Source organism: Zonotrichia leucophrys, chromosome 8 (assembly GCF_028769735.1).
Source record: "Zonotrichia leucophrys gambelii isolate GWCS_2022_RI chromosome 8, RI_Zleu_2.0, whole genome shotgun sequence".
Classification (NCBI taxonomy): domain Eukaryota; kingdom Metazoa; phylum Chordata; class Aves; order Passeriformes; family Passerellidae; genus Zonotrichia; species Zonotrichia leucophrys.
Genome location: NC_088178.1, coordinates 20,537,793 through 20,560,810, shown reverse-complemented (window position 1 = coordinate 20,560,810; position 23,018 = coordinate 20,537,793). Strand labels below are relative to the sequence as shown.

Here is a 23,018-nt window from a genome sequence, read left to right as displayed (position 1 = left end):
GAACAGAGCCAGCACAAAGTGTCCCCACCCCTGGGACCTCTATCTGGACAGAGGGGCACTGCAGACTGGAGTGCCCCAGCATGCAGTCCCACCTCCAGCTGCTGGCTGGAGGATGTCCTTTGAAGGGGCAAAAGTTTCACTTTGTCCTTCTGGTGCTCTCCAGCTACACAATGGGGCTATGGACACTGTGTACACCCCCCTACACTAAACTACCTGGATAGGAGCTGAAAAGCACAAAGCAGCTTGTGTTGGGCTCACGTTGGGCTGCTAGGAGCCTGGCAGAGGCAATTCAGAGCTGCCTGCTGCCTGTTCCAACAGCCTTGTACCTGCTCCAGGCAGCAAGGCACAGCTCTGCGTTCCCACAGCCCAAAGAGGGTGGCTCTTGCAGCCTGAGAAAGCAACAGAATTAACACCACACAGGCAGGACAGCACCAGGCTCCTGGAACAGGACAGGGATTTTGCCAGAGGCACAAAGAGGAATCTCTGGGGGAGCCCAAACCAGCACTTGCTCTCAGCAAACCTCCCCAGCATGCAAAGGGAAGAGAAAGAGCTGGACAAGAACCATATTTATTTCACTGACACAGGATTGCACTGATGGTCAATTCTACACACCAGGGATGGGCAGCAGCAGGGCCCTACGAGCTGGGCCAGGCTGCTGGGGGCAGAATTCACACAGAGAAATTTGTTTCTTCCAAGGGGCTGACTGATCTGCAGGACGGGGCTCTAGGCGGTCAGGCTCCTGCTGCCGGTGCCAGCATCTCCCACCCCAACCGAGTATAGAAACATTAAATAAGTATGTACAGAACCTCTTGGGGTGTGCTGGAACAGGCTGAGTGCAACAGGGCTCAGCCCATTTTTACTTTAGATGTCTGGAAAGAAAGAAGAGAGGTTAGATTGTGGCCCACAAACCCCAGCTCAGTGCCCCAGTGCCACCCAAGCACCCCAGCAAGCTGTAGACAGCTTCCAGAAGCTGTAGACAGCTTATGAGTCCCACTGGTAAGACATGAATATCACACAAGGTGCATGCAAGGTGACACCCTCAGTGACAGAGGGGCCATCAGAAGGGTTCCCAATGCTGCATATAGGCACAGTAAGCTCTGGGAAGAGCTGTGCCACCCCAAGCCTTGTAAGCAGTCTCCCCATCCCAATGCAGAAGATTGTGCTGAAACCCAGGTGTGTCTCCCTAGGGCTGGAAAGCATCCAGGGTGACAGCACCTTGGGCTCACTCAGGCCTGGTGGCCTCAGGAAGCAGGTACCTGCAGGATAGCAACGATGACTCCAAACAGCCCTATGGCACTGCCAAAGATTTCCACGATAAGGATCTTGACGAAGAGGCTGGCATTCTGGGCATCAGCCAGGGCAGCCCCGCTGCCCACGATGCCCACGCAGACCCCACAGAAGAGATTGCATAAACCCACGGTCAGACCAGCTCCAAACATGGAGAAACCTGTGAGAGAGGAACGCTGCAACAACAGGATGTAACCCCTGCCACCTGCACCCAGAACATGCTGCAGAAGCTCTGTCTCAAGGTGACAGAAGACCAGGAGCTGCCAAGCCCCAGCAACGCCCTGTTTGGGGAGCAGGATTGCTCCAAGGTGTGCCTCAGGTTCCACAGTGCCAGGCCACTGCTCCACCCAGGGAAGGAACAGTGCTCCACAGCACAGCCTGCTGGGCACAGGAGGTGCTAGAAGGTAAGTACAAAGCTGCCTTTTGGCAGAAGAGTCACATGTCCTTCAGACACCAGCAGCCGACCATGGGTGGGTCAGAGGTGGGGTCAGGGTGTGGCAGTGCTCACAGTGACTGCACCAGGGACCCAGAAGTCCTTACCTGCGTGGTAGTTCCTGGCTCCAATCTCTTCTGGGGTGACTCCATTGAAAGGCTGAGAGAAAGCACAGGACCTGGGTTAGTGACAAGTCTGTGGTCTCTGGAAGAGATACCTGTCCCTGATAAGCCTAATTTTGGCCAGAGCCAGTCCCTGATTCAACGTCAAGGCTTCATGGAATCAGCCTTGTGTGTGCTCTCCCAACCCTCTCTATCACAGGCAAGGATTCCCTACACAGACCACCAGTCCAGGGGCTCCCAAAGGCACCACAGTGTTCCCAGTGCCCACAGGGCCACCCCTCACCATACTGGCCCCTGACCAGCTGTGCCATCCCTGCACCAGCCCCATGGCCTTGGGCACTTCCATACCTCAGCCATGTTACTGATGACTATTGCCATGATGATCCCGTAGATGGCCACGGCCTCACAGAAAATGATGCTGTGGGAGAAAGGCAAAGCCTGAGCACAGCACTTCAGTCAGTCTCACCAGTGTCCTGGGGGGAAGACCCCACCCAAAGGAGCCCCTGCCAGTTCATGCCCAGCTAGACAGACCCCTCCAGAGCCATATGGGAAGCTACCCACTGCTTTACTTTCAAACTAGGGGGAGCTGCCAGACACAAAGGCTGGATGCTGGTTCTGCTGGGGCACCTGAGTAAGCTGCAAGGATCCTGTTGGAAGCAGGCCTGGGAAGCCTTGCCCTTCACCAGCCTGTTTCTGCTCCTTGTGGAAGGGTTGTGCAAGGAGAACCCTTGCCTGGGCAGGATGTGTGATCTCAGGGTGTTTGTTTTGAACACACTGGGCTCATTCACAGTGTGATATCACACAGTGACCCTTCAAAGCAGCACTCTGGCTCCTTTAGGGCTCTTTGTTTTGAAAGCAAACAGCATCAGCAGCTCAGCAAGGAGCAGCCTGCCAGCAGCACCCAGCTAGAGAGCAGACAGAAGCCTCTTCACTGGGTTGTGACCTGCCTCACTCAGGTGCAGCACAAGAACTAACCCCAGGTGTGTGTGTGTGCTTACCTCACCAGATTCTTTGTTTTGATCCGCGGGGCTTTGACTCCACCGCCAATGATGCTGGAGCCCGTGATGTAAATCCCCCTGTAGCAGACAAGGGTGGTTGGTAGAAGATCTGGCACTCACAGAATTCTATACAGAGGCCAGGATCTTTCAGCTGAGCAAACAATCAGGCATGCAGCTGGGGACACTGAGCACTCAGCCTAGCCACTCCCAGGCTACACCACCTACACCAGCAGAACTGCTGGGGCACAAGAGCCACCATGGACAGCCCATGCTCAGGGGTACAGCTTCCAGAAACTTCCCTGTCTTTCCACTGCCACTGCTGCCCGTGGGCTGGTCCATCCAGACCCCCCAGCAGTCCAGCAATTCAGCCCCAGTGGTGTGGTGACCCACAGTCCTGCTCTGCTGTGGGAAAACTGCAGTGCATACACAGCTACCAAGCGGGACAGCAGGAGAGTGCTCAAGAGCCAGTCCCACTCACCAGGCAGCTCCCACCACAGACAGGGAGATGGCCAAGCCAATGCCCAGGTTGGACCACATGTAGGGTGAGGTCTCTGTCAGAAACCTGGAGAGGAAGAAACATCCTGAGTTAGCACACAGGCTGAGCCCCCACAGTCACACCACACAGCCTATCCCAAACCAGGTACCCCTCCACCAAATCATGAAGCCCAAGATGGGCTGGGCAGCCAGACAGCAGGACATGAGAACCTCTGTCTGCCAGGCAGAAACACAGAACCCTCACCTGCATGGATCAAGATCTTCCTTCCAAGCCCTCACTGTGAAGCAGAAGCCTGGGCTTGGATACGTGGAGGGCAGAGCAGCAATAGCTGCACCAGGACCTGGTAGTGAGCCAGCCACAGGAACACAGGGGCTGCATCCATCCCACCTCCCGGGGAGCAGAGTTCCTGCTCACTGCAGCTCGGGTTCTCCTGCCACATAGTGACCACTGCCCATCACCCAAAAGCAAGTGCTGCTCCTGGAGGCACTGCCAGCACTGCCAGCCTCTCACACAGCCCTGAGGGTGCCTGAGCTTACAGGGAACTCACCAAGCCACATCGAAGCGGAAGCCCAGGTCAAATATTGTGTAGCAGATCCCTGGAAAGCAAGAACAAGATGGAAACCTCCAGGGAGGCAGCAGCTGGATCCAGCACTGCTGGTTCCTCCCCCACCTGCACAGCCCCAAGGCAAAGGCCCAGGAGCACAGCACATGAAGGAGGGTCACTGGGAATACTGGCTCAAGCATGCAGAGCTGTGGGGCAGGATCTCCCCTCCAAATGCTACCCCCGTGATGGCAACACTTCCACATCAGCACAGGACAGACAGCCTGGGCCTGAGGTACTGTCAGACCCCATCACAGTCTTGCCCGGAAGATGATCATGGTTGTTGTCACACCTGTTTTCCATTCCCTGGCCGTGCTGAGCACCCACAGACCATGCTGAGCTACAGGGTCTCAATCCTCAGCCTGCGGCTCTCCAATGGCTCAGCCCTGCTGGAGAGCCACAGGGACCAGCTGTGAGCTCTTCCCTGCCACAGGAGGGACAAGAGGAGCCAGGCTGTGCCCTGACTGACCATCACATGCTGCTACATCCCCATCCCATCAGTGTTTGTGCTGCTTTCCAGGAGCCCACCAACACGAGAAGTTCCAGCTTTGCTCCAACACCCTCTTTCCAAGGCTGTGGGCTCAAGACATGACTGTTGTTCTCAGCATTTCCCCCAGGATAATTTCCAGATAAATTTATACTTTAGCACAGGTGGGAGACACCACAGCACTGTCCTGAGAAACTCAGAAAAGCCCTTCCTTTCCAAGGAGGGCTTGCCCTGCTGTGCTCATCTCCCACCAGGAACCACAGCCAAGAGTCACATCCCTGCACATGCAGAGGTGCTGCACCAAAACCCTGCCTTACTCTGAGCTCCTGAGTGGGAAACGTGGCTGCAGACCAGGAGAGACGCTTGCTCTTTGCTGGAAAAGGGAGGGTGACCAGCCCTAAGGAACAGATAAGCACAGGCATCGTGGCACTGTGTGCTCCATGCCAGGCACAGAGGGAAGGGACAGCTCTGCCATATCTGACTGCAACCAGTCCCTGCCTGTGTGATGCTGATCCCGCGTACGGCTGGGAAAAGAGGAAATGGGAGACCTGTGGAACGCTCCAATGCAGCAGAGAGGTCACTGCCCGTGTCCCACTGCTCCCTCCCACCCCAGAGCAGCAGCCTGGAAGTAGGGGGTGATGGCAATCAGCCCAGCAGCAATGTGGGGACAGGACCATGCCCTTCCCTGAGCACAGCAGGATAATTCATCCCACTGGAAGGGCTCAGCACTGCAGATCCCTGGCAGCAGGGATGTCCCCATTACTTTTGTGTGCTCACCCCTCCATGTGCAGCTCAGGTCTCAGCACCCTCAGGGGAGCACACAAGCACTGTCAGGCCCCAAAATGGGAGGTGGTAATGCTGATCACTCTCTGTGCCACAGATTTGGGGTGTCCCCCTCCTCTATAGAGACACACAAGAATGAAGAATGGTGCCACCACAGCCAAGGAATACAGAGGAAAGCCACAGCCCAGCCTGCAAGTCTGGCAACCTTCAAGGATGATCTCTACAGTGCTGGGTCCAGCCAGTCTGTTACTTGTTTTGTGTTTTGGCTTTGCTGCTTGGCTGTCAGAACAGGAACTGAACCCAGCCAGCCTCAGCTGCTTCCACTCCCCAGAAGTGGTAAAAGAGAGCTACAACCAGCTCAGGGCAGGTCCTCAGGGCACCTTTCATCTCTTCAAGAACAGGTGTAACCTTAGATTCATATACAAAAGAAACAGGGTAAAGGACACTCTCCTGTGAGCCCTGACTTGCAGCCCTGAAGCCAGAAGGACACAAGACAGGGCAGCAGGACTGAAGGATTAAATCAGGGTTTAGGACAAAGACAGAAAACACAAAGAGACACTGCTGCAACACTGCATGGAGCAAGACCACTTCCTGCTCATGGTCCTTCTCAAAAAGGGACTGCAACAGGGCAGGGGAAGTTCAGACTAAGTGGGCTCAGCTCAGCAAGATTTTCCAACAGTCTCACATCCACAGGGTGAATGTGCACTGCTGTGAGCTACATGATTCAGAGAGCCCAGGGAGGCAGCCCTGGGCCCACACTGGCTTCACCAGGCCCTGGAAACACGAGGGAGTGAGACACCCCTCACTCCTGACTCATTCTCTCCCCTCACCCCAACACTGAAGCAATGGCCAAGGTTTCCCCAGCCTCTGCCTGGTTTGTGGTCACTTCATTGTGTGCTAGGAGAAAATAACCAGCAGCCCCAGCACAAAATCCACCCGCTGGCCTTCGGGCATTAAATCCATCCTCCAAAAGCCCGACACCCTCAGCAGCAGGGCATGGGCTGCCACGAAGCAGCTCCACCATCATCCAAACTGCATGTTCTCTCATGCTGCCACAGCCTGGCAGGGCAAGGCGATCTCTCCACCCGAGAGACATCAACCAGCAGAGTCTGAAGCACCGGGCTCCTCCTGCCTTCACCTGCCCCGATCTACCGAACCCCCTGACCGGCACCGGCACCCTTCTGCTCTCGCACACACAGAGAAGCGAATCAACAACCCAAGCCACACAGGCTCAGAGCTCCACATCCATCAGCGACTGGGGGTGACCCGGCACCGCTGGGGCTCCGAGGGCACTGCCCAGGCAGGGGAGCCCCCAGCAGCACCCCCGGCCCCGCCGGAGAGCACGGGCCAGCCCCAGGGAGCGCCGCGGCCACCGGGGCCCGACAACGCTGCACCCCTCACCGCCCGGTTGCCTTTCGCACACCAAAGCAACCCTCCCCCCCTCCGCAGCACGGGCAGGAACCGCAGCCGCCCTCGGGCCCGGAATCCCCTGCCGCCCCCCGGCTCAGCCCCGCAGCGCAGCCCCCGGACACCCCTTCTCCCCGCCCCGGCGCTGACCGACGCCGAGCAGCGTGGTCCAGAAGGCGAGGCCGAGCCCCGAGTAGAGCAGGGCGAGCCCCGTCATGGCGGCGGCGGCGGCGGCGGCACCGGGCGGCGCGGCGGGAGCGGATCGGGCCGGGTCACCTGACCCCCGCGCGGCACCTGACCGGAACTGCAGCGCCCGCACGGAAGTACCGGAACGCTACCGCTGCCACCGCGCCCGCTTATTGGCTGCCTGGTTTGACAGTGGCGGGGAAACTACACACACCATAATGCACCGCGACCGGCGCGTATTTCCATTGGCTGCAGTCACATCTCCACCCGGTTGTGGGCGGGGCTTATGGGGGCGGAGAATGCGGAGCAGAGCTTCCATTGGCCAGCGCCGCGCCGCAGCCCGGAAGCGGGTCCCGCGTGCCACCATGGCCGCGGCCTTCAGCAGCGATGGGGAGGCCGCGCTGAGGCGGGAGCTGTGCACGGCCGTGGCCGCGGCACCGCGGAGCGACCTCGACGGCTACTACGAGATGGGTCGGGCCTCCGCCTTCGTGCGGGATGGCGGGTTCCGCAAGGTGAGTGGGACCCAGTGTGGAGCCGGCGGGGGGCTGCGGCCGCCCCCTCTCCCGCTGCCTCACAGGATTGTTAGCGCTGGGAGGCTGATCTGAAGATCGCCCTGTCCCACCCCCTTGCCAAGGCAGGGGCACCAGAGCAGGTTGTGCAGAAACGCGCCCAGATGCGTTTGCAATGTCGGCAGTGATGGAGGCTCCACGGCTTCCCTGGGCAGCTGCTCCAGTGCTCTGCCACCCACAGTGTAAAGGACTCGTTCCTGTGTTAAGATGAAACTTCTTTTGCCTTGGTTTATGGCCATTGCTCCTTCCTCTTTCCTGCTGGTGGGCTCCACTGAAAAGAGTCTGGCACCGTCCTCTTGGCACCTGCCTTTGAAATATTTATATTATTAATGAGATCTTGTCCTCGTTCCAGGCAGGACAGGGTTAATTTTTGCAGTAGCCCGGAGGGGGCATGGCCACGACCCAGAGGTTACTCTGTCCCACTTCTCATCACTTTCTGGGGACAGGGAAGGGGTTCTTCCTGAGTTCCATAGTGTGGCATGGTCAGGTATAGTCAGAGCCCTGCATCAAGCACTCCTGTGTGAATAATTTGTCTCTTATACATTGTTATTATTACTGTTGCTGTTAACGTTGGTTTTCTTATTTAATTTGCTGTTTCCAGTAAACTGCTCTGATCTTGACCTGTGATCTTTACCCTTTGTGCTTCCAATTCTCTGCTCCATCCCACTGTAGGAGGAAGGAGAGGAGGGAGCCAGGGAGTGGCAGCATGGTTTGGAGAGGCTCAGTGGGAGCACTGAACTGGGGAGTTCCATTCCCAAACCACAACAGATCTCTCAGTCTTCTCTTGTCCAGACTAAACAAGCTCAGCTCCCACAGTCTCTCCTCACAAGAGAGATGCTCCAGACCCCCGTGTGGCCTCTATTGGACCTTCTCCAGCAGCTCCTTGTCTTTCTTACCCTGAGGAGCCCAGAACTGGAGATGGTACTCCTGATGTGCCTCATCAGGGCCAAGCAGGAGGGAAGGATCATCACTCTGAACCTGCTGGCCACACTCTTGCCAGTGCACTCCAGGATCCCATTGGCTGTCCTGGCTGTAAGGGCCCTGCCAGGTCCTTATCTGCAGAATTGTTCTCTAGTAGGTCAGCCCCCAGCCTGTGCTGGTAGCTGGGGTTTTGCAGTACACTGCACTTGCCCTTGTTGACCCGCATTAGGTTTCTCTCTGCTTAATTCTCCAGCCCATCAAGGTCCTGCTGCATGGCACAGCCTTCAGGTGTATCAGCCACTCCCCCCAGTTTCATATCAGCAAACTTGCCGAGGGTCTATTCTATCCACTGTATCCATTCTGTCCCTTCACCTCACCCTCCCCAGTGCCTCACTCCCGTCTGCCTCTCCCCTTGCTCCCGCCAGGTCGCCCTGCAGTTCCCTGACGAGCTCCTGGCAGACGCGGTGCAGGTGGCAGGCGGGCTGGAGGCAGCCACCAGGGCCGAGATGTTCGTGCTGGGAGACACCACGTACGGCAGGTCCGTGTGGGGCTCCTGGGCTTCCCCCGCGGGCAGGGACGGGGCGGTGCCAGGGAGAGGAGAGGGCTCCGTGCTGCAGAGCCTGTGTGACACCGCGTTGTTCTCCTCGCAGCTGCTGCGTGGATGAAGTGGCTGCCGAGCACGTGGGTGCCGAGGCAGTGCTGCACTACGGCCCGGCCTGCCTCAGCCCCTGCAGGAAGCTCCCGGTGCTGCACATCTTCGGGCAGCAGCCGCTGGACGTGGGGCGCTGCGCAGAGGCGTTCCGAGAGCTCTACCCTGAGCAGCAGAGCCGTGTGGTGGTGCTCAGCGATGTGGTGTATGCCCATGCGATGGGTGAGTGCTCCGGGCCAGGGAGGGGGGCTCTGGTACTGCTCTGAGCTCTGCAGCGCTGACAGGGTCAGACCAAGCAGGCACTCATTCCCCAGACACTGGCAGGTTTTTGTGTCTTCTCCCCTGATCTGCTGCACCTTCTCCATGTCAGGACTATGGCCAAGTTTGGTTCTCACTCCTCTCTTTCTTCAGGCGAGCTGGAGCAGCAATTGTGCCCCGAGTACCCCAATGTCATCTTCTCCAGGCTGGTGTGGGGAGACCCTCCTGGCCCCGCAGTTCCTGGCGAGGAACGGAAGTTTGGTCGCCAGTTCCTGGTGGAAGCTGCAGGAGGGCTTCAGGACTATGCCATGTTCTACGTGGGAGCTGAGGGCCTCGCCCTCACCAGCTTCATGCTGACCTGGAACCGCTGTCCTTTCAGCTCCTTCAATCCCACCACCGGCTGCGGCCGCCGCGAGACCCTCAATGTCAACCGGGCCCTGATGCGGCGGCTGTACCTGGTGGAGCGTGCCCGGGATGCCAGCGTGGTGGGCATCCTGGTGGGCACCCTCGGCGTGGCGGGCTACCTGACCGTGCTGCAGCACCTCCGGGAGCTGCTGGCCCGGGCCGGCAAGCGCAGCTACACGCTGGCCGTGGGGAAGCCCAACCCCGCCAAGCTGGCCAACTTCCCGGAGGTGGATGTCTTTGTCCTGGTGGCCTGTGCTCAGAACTCCCTCCTGGACTCCAGTGACTTCTACAGACCTGTTGTGACCCCCTATGAGCTGGAGCTGGCCTGCAACCCAGCCCGTGAGTGGATGGGGAACTACCTCACAGACTTCCGAGACCTGCTGCCAGGTAACAGCTACAGACAGCTGCCCAACACCCTCCCAGGGCATATTGCACCCAGCTGCCCTGCCTGTAAGCTGTGCTTGCTCCAGGACAGATGGGCCAGGCTAACACTACCATTCCTCGGCAGGTGCCTGTGCTCATGTTGAGCTCCCCCCGGCTGTTCCCGCAGAGGAGGCAGTTCCCGATGTCTCGCTCATCTCAGGGAAGATGCGAGCTGCCCACCTCTGTGACCCCCCCTCCTCTCAGCTGCCCCCCAGCGCTGCCCTGGCCTGCAGGGACCAGACACGGGCGCTGGCAGAGATCAGCCCCGCAGGTTGGTGTTGGTGCCGTGATGGGGCTGAGTGCTGGTGCAGGGCAGTGCCACCTTCTTGCTCCGGGTAACAATTCCCTTTCTCCTCCCAGCCTCCTTCCTGGAGTCCCGCAGCTGGCGGGGCCTGGAGCAGCAGCTGGGACAGACCCCGGTGTCCAAGGCGGTGCAGGGCCGGCGAGGGATTGCCATTGCCTATGAGGACGAAGGGTGTGAGCAACGCTGATTCAGCAGCACTGGCACCCAGCCAGGAGTGGGGCTGTGTGGGCCCTGCTGTTGCCTCCCACTGGGTGCACTGCCGGCACCTTGCTGGATGCAGCCTTAGGTCAGTAATACTGCAGTGGGAGAGCAGGAGCTGCATGTGTGTTCAGGAATGCCTGTGGCACCCTGAGGCTCATGGCCAGGGCAGCAGCAGGGCCAGGAGAGACAGGCACTTGGCCCAGAGCCAGTCTCCAGGGCTCCTTCATCCAGGGCAGCTTTGTCCCTACATGGAAAGGTCACGACTTTGCAAGAGCTGACAGTGCTGGGACTTGAGGCTTTTGTGGACTACTGCTGCTAACTAAAGCTGAAGAGGATTTGTGAATGAACTGGTTTTTAGAATAAAACATGGGCTGAGGAGCACAGATGTCCCAAAGTGAAAAACGTATCATAGTGCCTGCTGGCGAGCAAAGCCCTGTGTGTCAGCTAACACCAGCCAGAAGGAACAGAAAACCAGAACCAGGACCTCTAACAGTAAAAGCACAGGCTGGGCTGGGGAACTAGGGCAAGGGCAGGGGAACTCTGAGCAGAAACAAGCCCCTCAGCTGCTCTTATGAATGGTAATGGGGTGCACACATCCTGTGCTGCAGGAAGGACCCTGTGTTTGGCAGGGCTGGAGCCCAGCCCCTCTCATGTGAGGCAGGGCTGTTTATGCTCCATGACTGTTTTTTGCCATCCCTCCCAAAGCCAGGGAGACACTGAGGTGTTCCAGCCTTGATTTTACCCCTCCACTCAGTTTTTTCCCCAGAGGGAAGAGGCTGGAAGGTCTGGGTACTGCAATAACGACAGCCACAACATAGAAATATTCTTAATATAATTAGGTGCAGGGCCTCCCCCCTCCCAACCACACGTACAAACGAGCAGGGGGCAAATCCCCCCGCCCAGCCAGCCACTGCTGCAGGCACAGGGTGGCCTCCCTGCTGCGGGGAAGGGCTGGGGAGGGGCTGGTAGCCCGGGGACAGGGCAGCCTGTGCTGGGGCAGCTCTGCCCAGGCTTCCCCTGCCCCGCCACCGCCTCCTGCAGCCAGCACTCCTGTTCCCTGCGAGGAGGGAGCATGCTGGGGGAAACAAAGATGCTGACACCGAGATGCGGCCACCAAATCTAGCTGAGGAGCGTCCCGAGTGGGTTAATTCTAGGTGGAGGGTTATTCTATGAGCCGTACTGCAGCAGGGCAGGGAGGATGGGGGGGCTTTTCCTTGTGGGGAAGAGCTGGTCCAGGCAAATCGTCCACGGTCCTGGCCAGGTGCTCAGTAGTCTGCTGTGTATTCTGTACCATGCAGCCCTCGGCACAACAAGGTGAACTCCTTCACCATCTCCTTCACTCGCCGCTTGTTCACACGCTCTCTGCTGAGACAGAGGGAGGGGACAAACATGAAGTAGGACAGCTGCACTGGGCCATGCAGGGGGGTCATTCCTGTGGGAAGTGTGGGGCACAGCTGCCAGGGCCAGTGGCACACAAACCTGAGGATCTGCTGGCTGAAGTTTTCCTTCTGCTCTGGAGTTACTCGGGCCGAGGGGAAGCCATCCTGCTGCATGGCCTCCTTGATCCAGACACTCAGGAGGCTGAAGCAGTGCTTGTTCAAGGCAAAGAGGATTTCTGCAAAGTGATCCATGAGGCTGCGGGAAGCCTGGCCACCGATGCCCTGCCACAGAGCAAACGACACGCTGAGCCCACACTGTCACTCCCTGCTCCCACCCACACTGCTGGGCTCTCTGCCCCTGGCTCTGCAGGCATGCTCTCAGGAATAGAGCCCAGTGCTGCCTGGGGAGCCCGTGGTGCAGCATCTCTCACCTCCAGCACTGCCTGCAGCAGCGCTTTGCCATTCTCATGCACGACCTGTCCCACCGGGGCGATCTCTCCACAGCGGGGCAGCAGCTCCGTCTGCAACACAGAGGCCAGGCTGCTCAGTGCCAGCACAGGCTCCACACTGCAGCACCGCCCAACCTCAGCCCCACGCCCAGCTCTCAGGGAGGACTCTACGATGGCATCATACTCACAAAAAAGCCACAGGATGCTTTGACTGTTGGGGCCTCGGGAAACTTGAGTGAAAGGACACCTGCAGGCAAAAATTACTCAGGTTAGCAGCCAGAAAACCTCCTGGCCATCCCAAATCAGCCCTGTGGTCCCCAGCCCTTTGCCCTTCCTGTTTTGCACCCAGCTCTACAGAAGGGGCAGGCTGGCTTCTCCTCAGGGTGATTTGGAGCACATGCCCATGCCCATGGTACTCACCACACTGAAACACTGCTTTGACATCCAGGTTGCTACACAGGAAGAGATCCGGCTTCCTTTTCAGAGCCTGCAAGGCACACAGACAGGCAGCATGAACCCAGCGCTGCAGAGGCAGCCAGGAAGCCTCCAAGGAACCCAGTGCCCCAGACAGCCTCTGCCTGGCCACACACTTACCTGAGCACACCCCCAGGAAAGGGCAGATTCACACAGTACAGCAGGAAACCATCACTTTACCCCTCCCCAGAATATAATTCAAACAGCCAGGCAGTTTGCTACACCCAGGATCTGCTGGCCCCAGGAGCTGAGGAAAGATGCCACAGTGGTGTGCAAACACTCAGACACAGAGGGCTCCTGTCCCATCAGAGCAGATCAGGCAGCAGCACCGCTCCCAGGACAAGGGCAGCCATGCAGGGCTCAGCAGAGACCAGCCACCCATGTACTTTTCTCCTCTCCTGAAGATGCTGGCATCCCTGGGGTCACAGCAACTAGTTCAAGCAGTAGCCCCAGACTGCACCAGATGATGAGATGCCAACTTTTCTTGGCAGTTCCTGAGCAGCAAGTCCGAGATCAAGAAAGCTTGGGGTTTTTTAATGCCACACAATGATTCCACCAGCCTCTGTGCGGGTCAAGCACTGCTGCTGGAGACACCCTGAGCTGTGGTACTTTGTGCAATGACTTAGTCCCCCTGGTGCTGGCACTGAGCAATTACTAGGTGGAAATGTTTCAGCCTGCACCCTCCACTCAATGGGAAGGGTTTTTGACCTGCCTCAGTGAGCCCTGCTGTATTAGGCAGCCACATCCATCCCTGACCACCATGCCCAGTGATGCAGAAAAGCACTGGGAATGGCAGCCATGCCTCCTGCCCTGCTGTCACTGCAACACCAGGGACAGCAGCCATAGCACTGGAGCAGCCCTGCTGTGTGCCTGGAGCTCAGAGAGCAGCATACCCGGGCAGAAAGCCCTTGGGCTCTGTGTGGGGCCACTTCTACCCTCTGAGCCTTTTCCCAGGGATAAAAGCAGGGACAGCTCTCAGTCAACAGCACCCAGGACACACAGCCATCTGCCCTGTGGTCTATACTTGGAGCAAAACAGACTTAATTCCCACCCCATCTTCTCCAGGGAAAATCCAGAGCCATCTGCCCAGTGCAGATGCTGGAAAACAAGAAGCTGAGAAGCAGGTTTCAGAGTTACTCCATCTCCTTTCTGACCTTTCCTATCACACACTGCAGAAGAGGATTCAGTTTTGGGCACAGAAGGCATCACTGTACCAGGTGGAGATGGCACAACTGCAGGTACCTCTCCCTGCTGGATACAGGCAGAGAGCTTCATGGGGCAACCAAGGGCCACGTTATACCTGTGTGTGTATATACAGGCCGTGCACCACTGCTCCTGAGGCACTGGCACCAACATCAGCAGGTGAGCTGCTGGCTGAGCAATGGTTTAGGAACATATCCACTCATCGAGGCTGCTGCTGTACAGCTGGCTCCATACAGGACAAACGCTTGCAAGAGATGTTACAGTTTTAGCCTGTAACATCTGTAACAGCCTGGGACACTAATCCTGCTGGGAGCCCTACTGTGAGCTCCAGAGCAGGGACTGTGAGCCTTTCCCCCAGCAGCACCTTGCCCAAATGCAGCTGGCTCCCATGATAACCACCCAGCTGCAGGTTCCTCCACCCTGCCCATCCATGGGTTTTAACCTGAGTCCTGCATGCTCCAAGTGTTCCATCTGGCGCAAGTCTTCCAATGTGCTCAGGTTCCCACCTACCTGCAGGGTGCTCCTCCCAGCCAAACCAGACCTGCTGCAGGCAGAGCCCCCCAAGTTCTCCTGCAGATTCACTGCAGCATCTGCTCCTCACTCCAACAGTGCCGGGGGGAAAGATGTCAGTATTGGGACAGCTCCTTCCCATAGGACACTTAGCAGAGTGCAAGCCCAATGCAGACCTGGGTACATATACCTAAGTCTAATGTAAAAAGAGATGCTTTTTACCCCCACAAGGTGTGGCCCTCTGGAGCTTCTCCCATAAGAAAGCAGCACCAGGCAGGTCCAGCTAATCTTTCCCAACACCAGGTATGTCCAGCTGCTCTTTCCTAGCACCAGGAACCCTGCTCCAGCTCTAGGACCTCTTCTTGCCAGCCCATCTTCCCTGTCTTCTGCCACAGCACCTCTGCTCACATGGGGGAGGGTCTTTAAATGCTTTCAAACATCCCTCCCATATCCTCTGCATGAGCAGCCACTGCAGAGATGGGCACTCACTCTCCAAGAACAACTGTTCTGCAGGATAGCATTGAGGGAATGTTGGGTTCTTCTCCACAGCACTTCAGAAACCACCAGAGAAGTCTTCAGAGCAGGTTCTTCTGTGCCCATTTCTTCATAGGCAGACAGGCATGGCAGGGACACCCACTCCCCCAGCAGACACAGGACAGCGGGGGCTGCACTGCCAGTTTCTGCAGCTCTCCAGAACACACAGCCTAAGTGCCCAGTATCCAGGCTCTTCCCAGACTCCACACCTGGCAGAGCAGAGCCTCTTGCTTTGAAAAGAGCCCATAAGGCTGGCCAGGCAGGAGCAGTGAGCCTCAGCGTGGGGATGCTGAATCCATGTCCTGCATGGGGTTCTCCGAGTCTGACAGGAGCAGGTGAGGTGGAGAGCTCAATGACTGCTGCATGCAGCCTGGAGCAGACCCCAAAGGGAGGGAGGTGGGGATGAAAGTCTGGGAGGTGGGGATGAAGCTGGCTGTGCTTGGCCAGGCACTGTCTGTGCCATCACAGGAGGTCAGTCTTCTGCCCGGTGAGGCCCCACACACCCAGACTGCCCCAAAATCACCAAAACACTCCCCAGGTCTGCAAGTGAGAAGCCCTGCTGGGATGGGGTGGATGAGGTGGAAAGGCAGACTGAAGAGTCCCAAAATCCTACCTGCAACCAGGAGCACACATGTGATACCCACTGGCTCCCCACCTTCAGAACCTGCCTGGTTTTGCCAACGCAGACTGGGTGCAAGCCCCAGCCACCATGGCACGTGGTCCTGGGCAGAGCAGCTCCAGCTGCCTGGGTGACACTGAGCCCCATGCCCTCCAGGTGGGATGCTCACCCTGGCACTGCAGCAGCAATGCTCTGCACCGATCCCAGCATGCAGCAGAGGAAGGAGGGAGCAGCTGAGAACAGGATGCTGGCACTGCCCTGTGCAGCCTTATGGCAGACTGGTTATTTTATCCTTGAGCATTATGCTACTTTGTGATTTGGCTTAAGCCAGCAGCTCCCATGATCAGCCAGCCATCAGAATGATTTGCCAATTAACATTGTGGCAAAAGGATCACCTGCAACAACTGGGGAGTTCCACGATCTGCAACCAAGCCCAAAGATGAAGTCAGCAGGAATCCTGTGACAGAGATGGTTCCCTGTGTGCTGGTGACAGAGAGCTGATATGCAGGCCCCAAGAGCTTCTCCTGAGTTACCAGAAGGCAGGACAGTACTTATTGGCAGAGAGGGCAGAAACAGTGCCTGCAAGGAGGAACCTGACAAACTTGAAACAGGGAAGATGATATTTCCTCCAAGGCAATCAAAACAGATCAAAACACAAAAACAGATGGTCAGGGAAGTGGGAAATTTCCACCTTGACACACTCTTGTGTCCAAATTCACTGCTGCTCCAGAAGATGCATTACTTTGCCAAGAAGTCTGCAGGCAGAGCAGGCTGGGTGAAAACACAGCTCTTACCATGCAAAAATCTGAAGAGATCTGCAGTTCCCTCTGAAGTTAATCCTCCAATCTGCAAATCCTCAACAGCATCACTGCAGAGTATGGTCCTCTGGAAGAGGACAGGCTAGACCCATCTCTGCTGTCAGACAGCCCTCAAAGTCCTGAGAGCAAGGAGTCAATCAGGGATGCTATGGCCAGTTCTTGATGGGTTTTAAAGCACCTCACTAGATCATCAGTCTGTGAGAAGGGTCAGGCAAGGAAGAGGAAACCTTGAGCTCTATGTGTGAAGAGAGAAGACAGGGATGGGATCCTTTGGTCTCCATGGGGTTTCAGGAATACAAAGCCCAGGAAAAAAACAGGTCTTGAGTGGGCAGTGTCAGATGTCTCACAGTGATCCAAGATAGAGAAGACATGGAGGTAGGAGCCTCTGAGCTGCTCCTGCAGGAGTGCTTCTGATGGATATCTGGAGATCCACACACGAGACAGGGCCAGCTGCCAGCACATGGCACAAGTAGCCTTGGGAGGGTCTTTCAGAGTCATCTAATGCCTTACACCCTGCCAGGATCACTTCTGCCTACCCTCCAAGAGCAATGGGCTTGTTGGGTCCTTTCAAGAATTCCACGCAACAACAGCTCCCCAAGGATCTTCCAGTGCTTCCCTGCCCTCTTAGGAAGACTTGCTTCTGCCAGACCTGGATCCTTTATCATGATTTCCTCCCGTTACTGATTGTCCCACTCAAGGAGAACAATTGTTTTTACCCACAACTGCCACATTACCTTTTACACATTCCCAGACTCACACAGCTCCACAGGCTCCCATCAGCTTTTCCTCCCCACCATGTGTACAAGGTGGCCATCTTCCCACATGCTTTTCTCTGTGGTCTCTGATATAAATCTACAGAAATGTTGTGCCCCAAACTAGGCACGGTGTTCAAATGGAGGTCCTGCTAGCAGTGAGGACCACCAAGAACCTCATGCACAGACCCCGTTTACCACCCTCCCATCATGTTCAAAACCCTTGTTAAAAGGTCACAGCTTCCAAAACCAAAAGCAGAGCAGAAGTCTGACAGCCTTGATTATGTTATGTCTTTCATGGTGAAAAGCAGGAAGGAATAGGCTGCAATATGGCTTTGAGATGCAACGGGTCTCAGCAGGCTCTGGGCATCAAGGTGAGAACTGTGAGGAGAAGACCCTGCCTGGGGGAGGTAAGGTGCAACCCTCTTGCCTACTCCAACCCTCAGGACCTATGGGAGAGTCTGACAGCTTAGCACCAGGACATGCCAGGCACCCTCCCGGGGCTGTCAGCAAGGGCAGGATGGCCAGAGCTCTGGGAGGAGCCTGGGTGAGTGCTCCTGCACAACCACTGGTCCAACATGTGGTTAGAGGTGTCCCCATCACAGAAATAGAGCAGAAAGCAACTCTACCAGGCCCCTCCTCACCACAGACCCACCCTGTGGGTAGGTGGGCAGGGAACACATCTCTGCCAGCAACACTGAGTGCACCAAGGACATCAAGGCTTCTCCCTTAAGGGCCATGGGGGGCTGAGGAGCACCCTGGGCAGGTGTATATACACACACAGCATAGCACTGGCCCTGCCTGCCCAGCGCCACAGCAGTGACACAAGTGCCAGCCCACAGCCCCTGCCACATCATCACAAACTGTCCCCAGCAGCTCCTGCACAGAACTGCCACCACCCAGAGAGGCTGCTGGGGCAGGAGGCAATGTGGCACGTGCCAGATCCAGATGCCATCACAAGCACGTTGCTCAGAGCCAAACCCTGGCAGCTGCCTGCCCCTGAGGGCAGGGGCTTCCTCCCACTGGCCCCTGGGCAGGGCAGCCAGCTCAGCCTGTCCCCGCTCCAGAGCACCCATCAGAGGGCAGGTAAACGGGTTGGAAAACATCCACTTAATGCTCTGATTTGTCTGTCACCCAAGGGTGACTGCAGCAGCAGCACAAAGTGCCCCATGCCAGCTTCAGCCCAGCAGGGGGGTGGGAGCTGGAGCTGCCTGCAGAGGAGGGCACTGCCCTGGGGATGGTGTGAACCCAGAACTAAAGGAGAATGTTTTGTTTTCAACTTCCACGGAAACAGATGGAGAAACTCGATATTCAACTAAAAGGAAAAAAAAACGTTGTCAACAGAAAGCTAAAAATAGGTTTAAATTGAATTAAAAAGAGAAAGAGAGAGAACAGAAAGTGAATGAATAAGAAACTAAAACACACCTGTGCCAGGAGTTGCATAAATGAATCAACAATATCAGGATGATCCCTGGGCCCTAAAATATAATAAAGATGTAACTTAAGAGAAAAATCATACAAACAGCAACTCAACATCATATAGTTATGTGATACAGAAAGAATTTACAAGTGAAAACAGGAGTGTAAGGGAGGAGGGGTGTGTGGGGAAGGGGATGGGCAACATGAGCAGTTTGAAGCAAGTTAAAGAAACAAAACATACAAAAAATCATGAAACTTGGAGAACCCAAGAACAGAAAGAAACTGCAAAGGAAAGGGTCTAAAGCCCCAGGGTCTCCAGCCAGCACCTGGGTGCTGCAGAGCCAAGGAGGAGTTCTTCGTTTCCTTGGGGAGGAAGAGAAGGAGGAGCAGGGGCTAGCTGAGCACCATCTCCACAAGGAGAATTAGAGCTTTTGCACTGTGGGGACTGAGCAGGTGTCTTCAGAGCACTGTTTGGTCCTGGAAGGTAACTGCAAGTGAATGACAACACCTCAGCAAATGCTTGACAGGCCTGGCTGGGCTCAGGCGTGCACATGCTTGTCACCAGCTCCAGCTGCTCAGGAGACCCTGGCACAGACACCCTCCCACCCCATTCCCAGATGCTCAAGGACGGTGAGTCCAGGACTCTCCTGGAGGTCTCCTCCAGCATCCTCATGGGAGAGAGCAGCTCAGTGCCCAGAGATCTCTGTGCCAGCACCACTCACCCTACCTTGGCATCTGACTGTGCACACTCACTTCTTGGCCCCTGTAGGCTCAGGCATGTCCCCCTTCTCCTGCCACACGTGGGCTCAGCAGAAGGGGCTCGCCCTGCTCAGAGCTGGCCCCCCAAGGGGACAGTCCTGGGTACACACCAAGCTGAACAGCCTGAGCAAAGCTTGCATCCAAGTGTGGGCACAGCTTGGGCTCTGGCCCCTCTTGCTCCTGCCTGGAGGCACTGCCAGCTCCCCAGCACCGAGGCAAAAGGGCTCCAGCACAGACACATCCACACGCCACTGGCACAAGCAGGGACCTGATACCCGAGGAAGCCTGGCCTGCTTGTCACTGACCCCAGTGACACCTGAGCACAGTGGGATTTGCTTGGACTGTGGTGTGGTGATGAGCAGGGCTCTTGGTGTTTCTCCCCCACCTCTCTAGAGAGCTCTGAGCCTTGAGCTGGGGGACAGCATCACCCTACCTGGCACCCAGCTGTGAGCAAAGGATCAGACCCCTTGGGGGCCACATGTGGTAATGCTGAAGGACCAGATCCAGCCGCTCCAATGTACATTTGTCTCTGTCACAGGGCAGGTCACTAAGATGCTGAGGGGAGCCATGGTACAAAGGAGCCTGTTCTAACCCCATTTGCTTTTTGTAGGGTGGGCAATGAGCCAAAGATGGGCCCCTGCCCTGCAGGAGAACACCAGCATGCTCAGCATCACAGCAGGGACTCGGTGGCCACCAGTGATTCTGAAAAAGTAATTTCCCAGCTGTTCACACACACATTCTCCTGCTCATAAGGGCTTGATTTCAGGCCACTACAAGCAGCAGTGGACCCCAGAGAAGCCCCAAGATGTTCCTGTGGGCATAGCTTCCCTGCCAAGCTGGACTGCAGCTCCAGATGGGCCCTGGCTGCATGTGATATCCAGCCTGGGCTGCTGTAACAACACAGAGGCCCAGAGCACCCAGGGGTTTCCTGCTTCTGTTGCCTGCAGGGAAGGTACCCACCTTCCAGGGGTTGGGATGAATCCAAGAAACAGAGATGGCCCCAATTAGCTTAGCTAGGAGTGAAAACAGCCATTCCTGGTAAGAGGCCTCCAGAGTCCACGCATGCAAAAGCCTGACAACAGCCCCAGCTGTAGCAGGGACAGCTAATCCTACGTACCTTGCTGGAACAGGGTCAGTGTGACTGAGGTAACGAGCAAGAACAGGGCCTTGATGGGAGGGAAGTGGGCAGGCTCATGGGCAAAGATGTGAACCAGCTGCAAAAGAGAGAGAAGGACTGAAGCTCCTGCTGGCCTTGCACGTCCCCAGCCTCCCAGGCACAGTCCATACCTGCCGCGTGAGTTCAATGGCAGAGACCTGGGGAATGGTGCTGTACATCTGCCCCAGCATCTCACACAGCTGAGGCACCATGGGGGCAAAATCATCCAGGAGGGTCTTCACAGACTTCTCAAATATGGCACAGACAGACTGTGGGAAGAGAGGGACTGCATGAGCAATGGGCATCAGGAGACCTCTCCCAGGGCTTAATTTATGGGTCCCAGGGGAGCAAAGAGCTGGCACTGGGCACAGGGACCAGCCAGGCAAAGGGCTCAGACCTGCTCTGATACTGCTGGCCTGCCCTGCAGCACAGGATGCTCCCAGTGACCAGGAAAAACCCTTCCCACCACAGCAGGAAGGGTCCCCAAGGGCCAGGGAGAAATGGCTGGTGGGACATTGCACAGGGGCAGTACTGGACTGAAGAAATGGACAAGCACCAGATGATACAGATCCAGTTCAGAACAGAGCTGTTCTTTTAGGTAACACAGGTTGGGTAGATCCCACCTCCCTGCTCATGGCAGGACCCCAGTTACTGGAGAGAAGCAGAGCTGATGGAGGAACAAGACAGACAAGAATGACTTGATGCTGCTGGTGACAGCAAGCAGCACTGGTCCAGATAATCCAGCAAGACATCCCTCTCACAGGCCATCACACAGAGTTCGTCCTTTGCTGTCCCCTGCTCAGGTCAGCAAGGACAGGCAGAGCTGCAGGCAGTATACAGGTGAAACCAGGTTACCTCCACCACCTGGGCATCATTCAGCCACTTGCTGAGAACCTTCTGTATGAGCTGGAAGACTTGCTGCAGAACCACCACCACCTGTAAGGAATGAGAGACACTGAAGAGAATTGGCACTGGGAAGGGGAGATTCAAGACTAAGCAAGGCCTGGACTCAAACCTTCAGGCACCACCCCTCTCCAAAGCTGGACAGCTTTATTTCTGAAGCAGCCTGGCACTGCTCACAGTTGGCAGGTAGCACCCAGGCCACCCTCCAGAGCAGCACCTAGCCAAGAGGCATCCAAGAGGCAAGTCAGCTCTGTCCACCTCAGGAGTGGTGGGATGAGCTGAAGGAGCTATTTTAGCTGGAACAGACTGGCACCACCCTCTTGCTGGCACATGCTGCATTCCCCATTAACCCCCCTCTGGTGCAGTGAGTTGTGAGGTTTTGGACAGTCTGTGGCAGAGAACTTGGAGCTTTAGCTCTACTCACTGGGTTGGGTCCTTGCTGCACTGGCAGTTTTTTGACCTCGGTGCTCTCATGGTCGTCATCGTGGTGGCTGATGTCTAGGGTGGTGAAGAGGTTGGAAAGCAGGCCCAGGATGTGGATGATGGCCAGCCTGTTGGAGGGATTGGGCTGCCAGGGAAAATAAAGCCAAAGTATGACACAGCCTGCACTACTCAATCGTAGTCATGTCTTTGGGATGCTGAGGAACTGAACTGCAGAGGCAAAGTGCCAGAGAGGGATTCCCTGCACTGCACTTTCCCTTGAGCCCATGCTTAGAGTGCTGCTTCAGCACAGCAGCCCCAGGGCTACAGCCAGCAGGAGAAACCACTTCTGGATGGAGGCAGCACACAGGCACTCACCGTTTCATCAGCCAGCTTTTCCAGCTGCTGGATGTAGGGGGTGATCAGGGAGTGCAGGTTCTTCAGGATCTCCTCCACTTGCAGTGCAGAAAGCAGGAAACCAAGAGCCTGCATCAGCCACATGCACTGGCTTGTCTGGGACAGAGAAGACACAACAGGGAGGTCACTGCCTAGCCCACAGCCCATGCTCTGACAGCTGCCAGGGTCCCAGCTGGGACCCTGCTGCAGCTCCTGAGCTGCTCTATCTGGGTCCCTCTAGGCGCATCTCACTGCAGGAGAAAGGAACAGCTCCCTAACAGCATCTGTTCCCAGGGAACAGGAGCTCTGGCTTCAGCACACCTGGCCTCCTCCCAGCACCTGCCAAGGAAAGACCACCTGGTGTCCAGAGATCTCCAAGCTGGCATCACTCACCCTAACTTGGCACACCATCCTTTGCACAGCCTGTCACAGCCACCCTGCCCTAGTCACCCTGCCCTAGTCACCCTGCCCTGAGCAAGGCTGGGGCTCAGTTCCTACACTTATCTCCCTTTCTCCTCTTGAAAACACGCCTGTCATCTAGGTATCCCTGGGTTTGGAGAGACTGGGAACTGCTAGAGTTAAGCCTCCTCCTCCTCCCTCTCTAGGGGACATACCCTCCCAGCAGAACCCCAGGCTGTGTGGGGAAGTGAAGCCCAGCAGCAGTGAGAAGCAGCCAGCAGGATCTCCTGATCCTGCA

At 56.7% G+C, this 23,018-nt stretch overlaps 3 protein-coding genes across 5 annotated transcripts in view; 1 reads left to right on the top strand and 2 right to left on the bottom strand.

Annotated features, from left to right (window-relative positions):
• Window positions 1-551: 551 nt before the first annotated feature.
• Window positions 552-7,014, bottom strand: ATP6V0B (ATPase H+ transporting V0 subunit b). Its single transcript, XM_064720083.1, has 8 exons — window positions 6,765-7,014; window positions 3,884-3,932; window positions 3,319-3,402; window positions 2,841-2,918; window positions 2,191-2,260; window positions 1,828-1,879; window positions 1,257-1,447; window positions 552-869 (listed from the first exon to the last, which is right to left on the bottom strand). Exons 1-8 carry the CDS (start codon window positions 6,829-6,831, stop codon window positions 846-848), a joined length of 615 nt encoding a protein of 204 aa, XP_064576153.1. The 5' UTR covers window positions 6,832-7,014; the 3' UTR covers window positions 552-845.
• A 116-nt stretch (window positions 7,015-7,130) lies between these two features.
• Window positions 7,131-10,908, top strand: DPH2 (diphthamide biosynthesis 2). The gene is made up of 6 exons (XM_064720457.1): window positions 7,131-7,312; window positions 8,716-8,828; window positions 8,941-9,161; window positions 9,351-9,989; window positions 10,111-10,296; window positions 10,386-10,908. The coding sequence occupies exons 1-6, from the start codon at window positions 7,166-7,168 to the stop codon at window positions 10,514-10,516; spliced, it is 1,437 nt and encodes a 478-aa protein (XP_064576527.1). The 5' UTR covers window positions 7,131-7,165; the 3' UTR covers window positions 10,517-10,908.
• A 437-nt stretch (window positions 10,909-11,345) lies between these two features.
• IPO13 (importin 13) overlaps window positions 11,346-23,018 on the bottom strand; it is a 31,302-nt gene continuing 19,629 nt past the window's right edge. The window contains exons 10-20 of one of the 3 annotated variants that reach the window (XM_064720455.1): window positions 22,304-22,438; window positions 21,930-22,073; window positions 21,458-21,538; window positions 20,734-20,871; window positions 20,564-20,660; window positions 18,694-18,746; window positions 12,779-12,845; window positions 12,547-12,605; window positions 12,341-12,430; window positions 12,010-12,191; window positions 11,346-11,895 (exon numbers count right to left, since the gene is read on the bottom strand). In XM_064720455.1, the coding sequence (XP_064576525.1) occupies window positions 11,796-11,895; window positions 12,010-12,191; window positions 12,341-12,430; window positions 12,547-12,605; window positions 12,779-12,845; window positions 18,694-18,746; window positions 20,564-20,660; window positions 20,734-20,871; window positions 21,458-21,538; window positions 21,930-22,073; window positions 22,304-22,438 (1,146 nt within the window). In that variant the 3' untranslated portion in view covers window positions 11,346-11,795. Of the gene's footprint in view, window positions 11,896-12,009; window positions 12,192-12,340; window positions 12,431-12,546; window positions 12,606-12,778; window positions 12,846-18,693; window positions 18,747-20,563; window positions 20,661-20,733; window positions 20,872-21,457; window positions 21,539-21,929; window positions 22,074-22,303; window positions 22,439-23,018 lie in introns of those variants that run through there. The other 2 variants (XM_064720456.1, XR_010441283.1) reach the window with 2 other exon arrangements.

Bases quoted from the DNA above. Each gene is read 5' to 3' on its own strand.
- ATP6V0B (XM_064720083.1), bottom strand. From the start codon at position 6,831: ATGACGGGGCTCGCCCTGCTCTACTCGGGGCTCGGCCTCGCCTTCTGG. The intron at 1,448-1,827 runs GTAAGGACTTCT...CCTCTCTCACAG, and splicing joins AGCCAGGAACTACCACGCAG to GTTTCTCCATGTTTGGAGCT. The intron at 870-1,256 runs GTACCTGCTTCC...CTTTCTTTCCAG, and splicing joins TCATCGTTGCTATCCTGCAG to ACATCTAAAGTAAAAATGGG.
- DPH2 (XM_064720457.1), top strand. From the start codon at position 7,166: ATGGCCGCGGCCTTCAGCAGCGATGGGGAGGCCGCGCTGAGGCGGGAG. The intron at 9,990-10,110 runs GTAACAGCTACA...ATTCCTCGGCAG, and splicing joins CTTCCGAGACCTGCTGCCAG to GTGCCTGTGCTCATGTTGAG. The intron at 10,297-10,385 runs GTTGGTGTTGGT...TTCTCCTCCCAG, and splicing joins GGCAGAGATCAGCCCCGCAG to CCTCCTTCCTGGAGTCCCGC.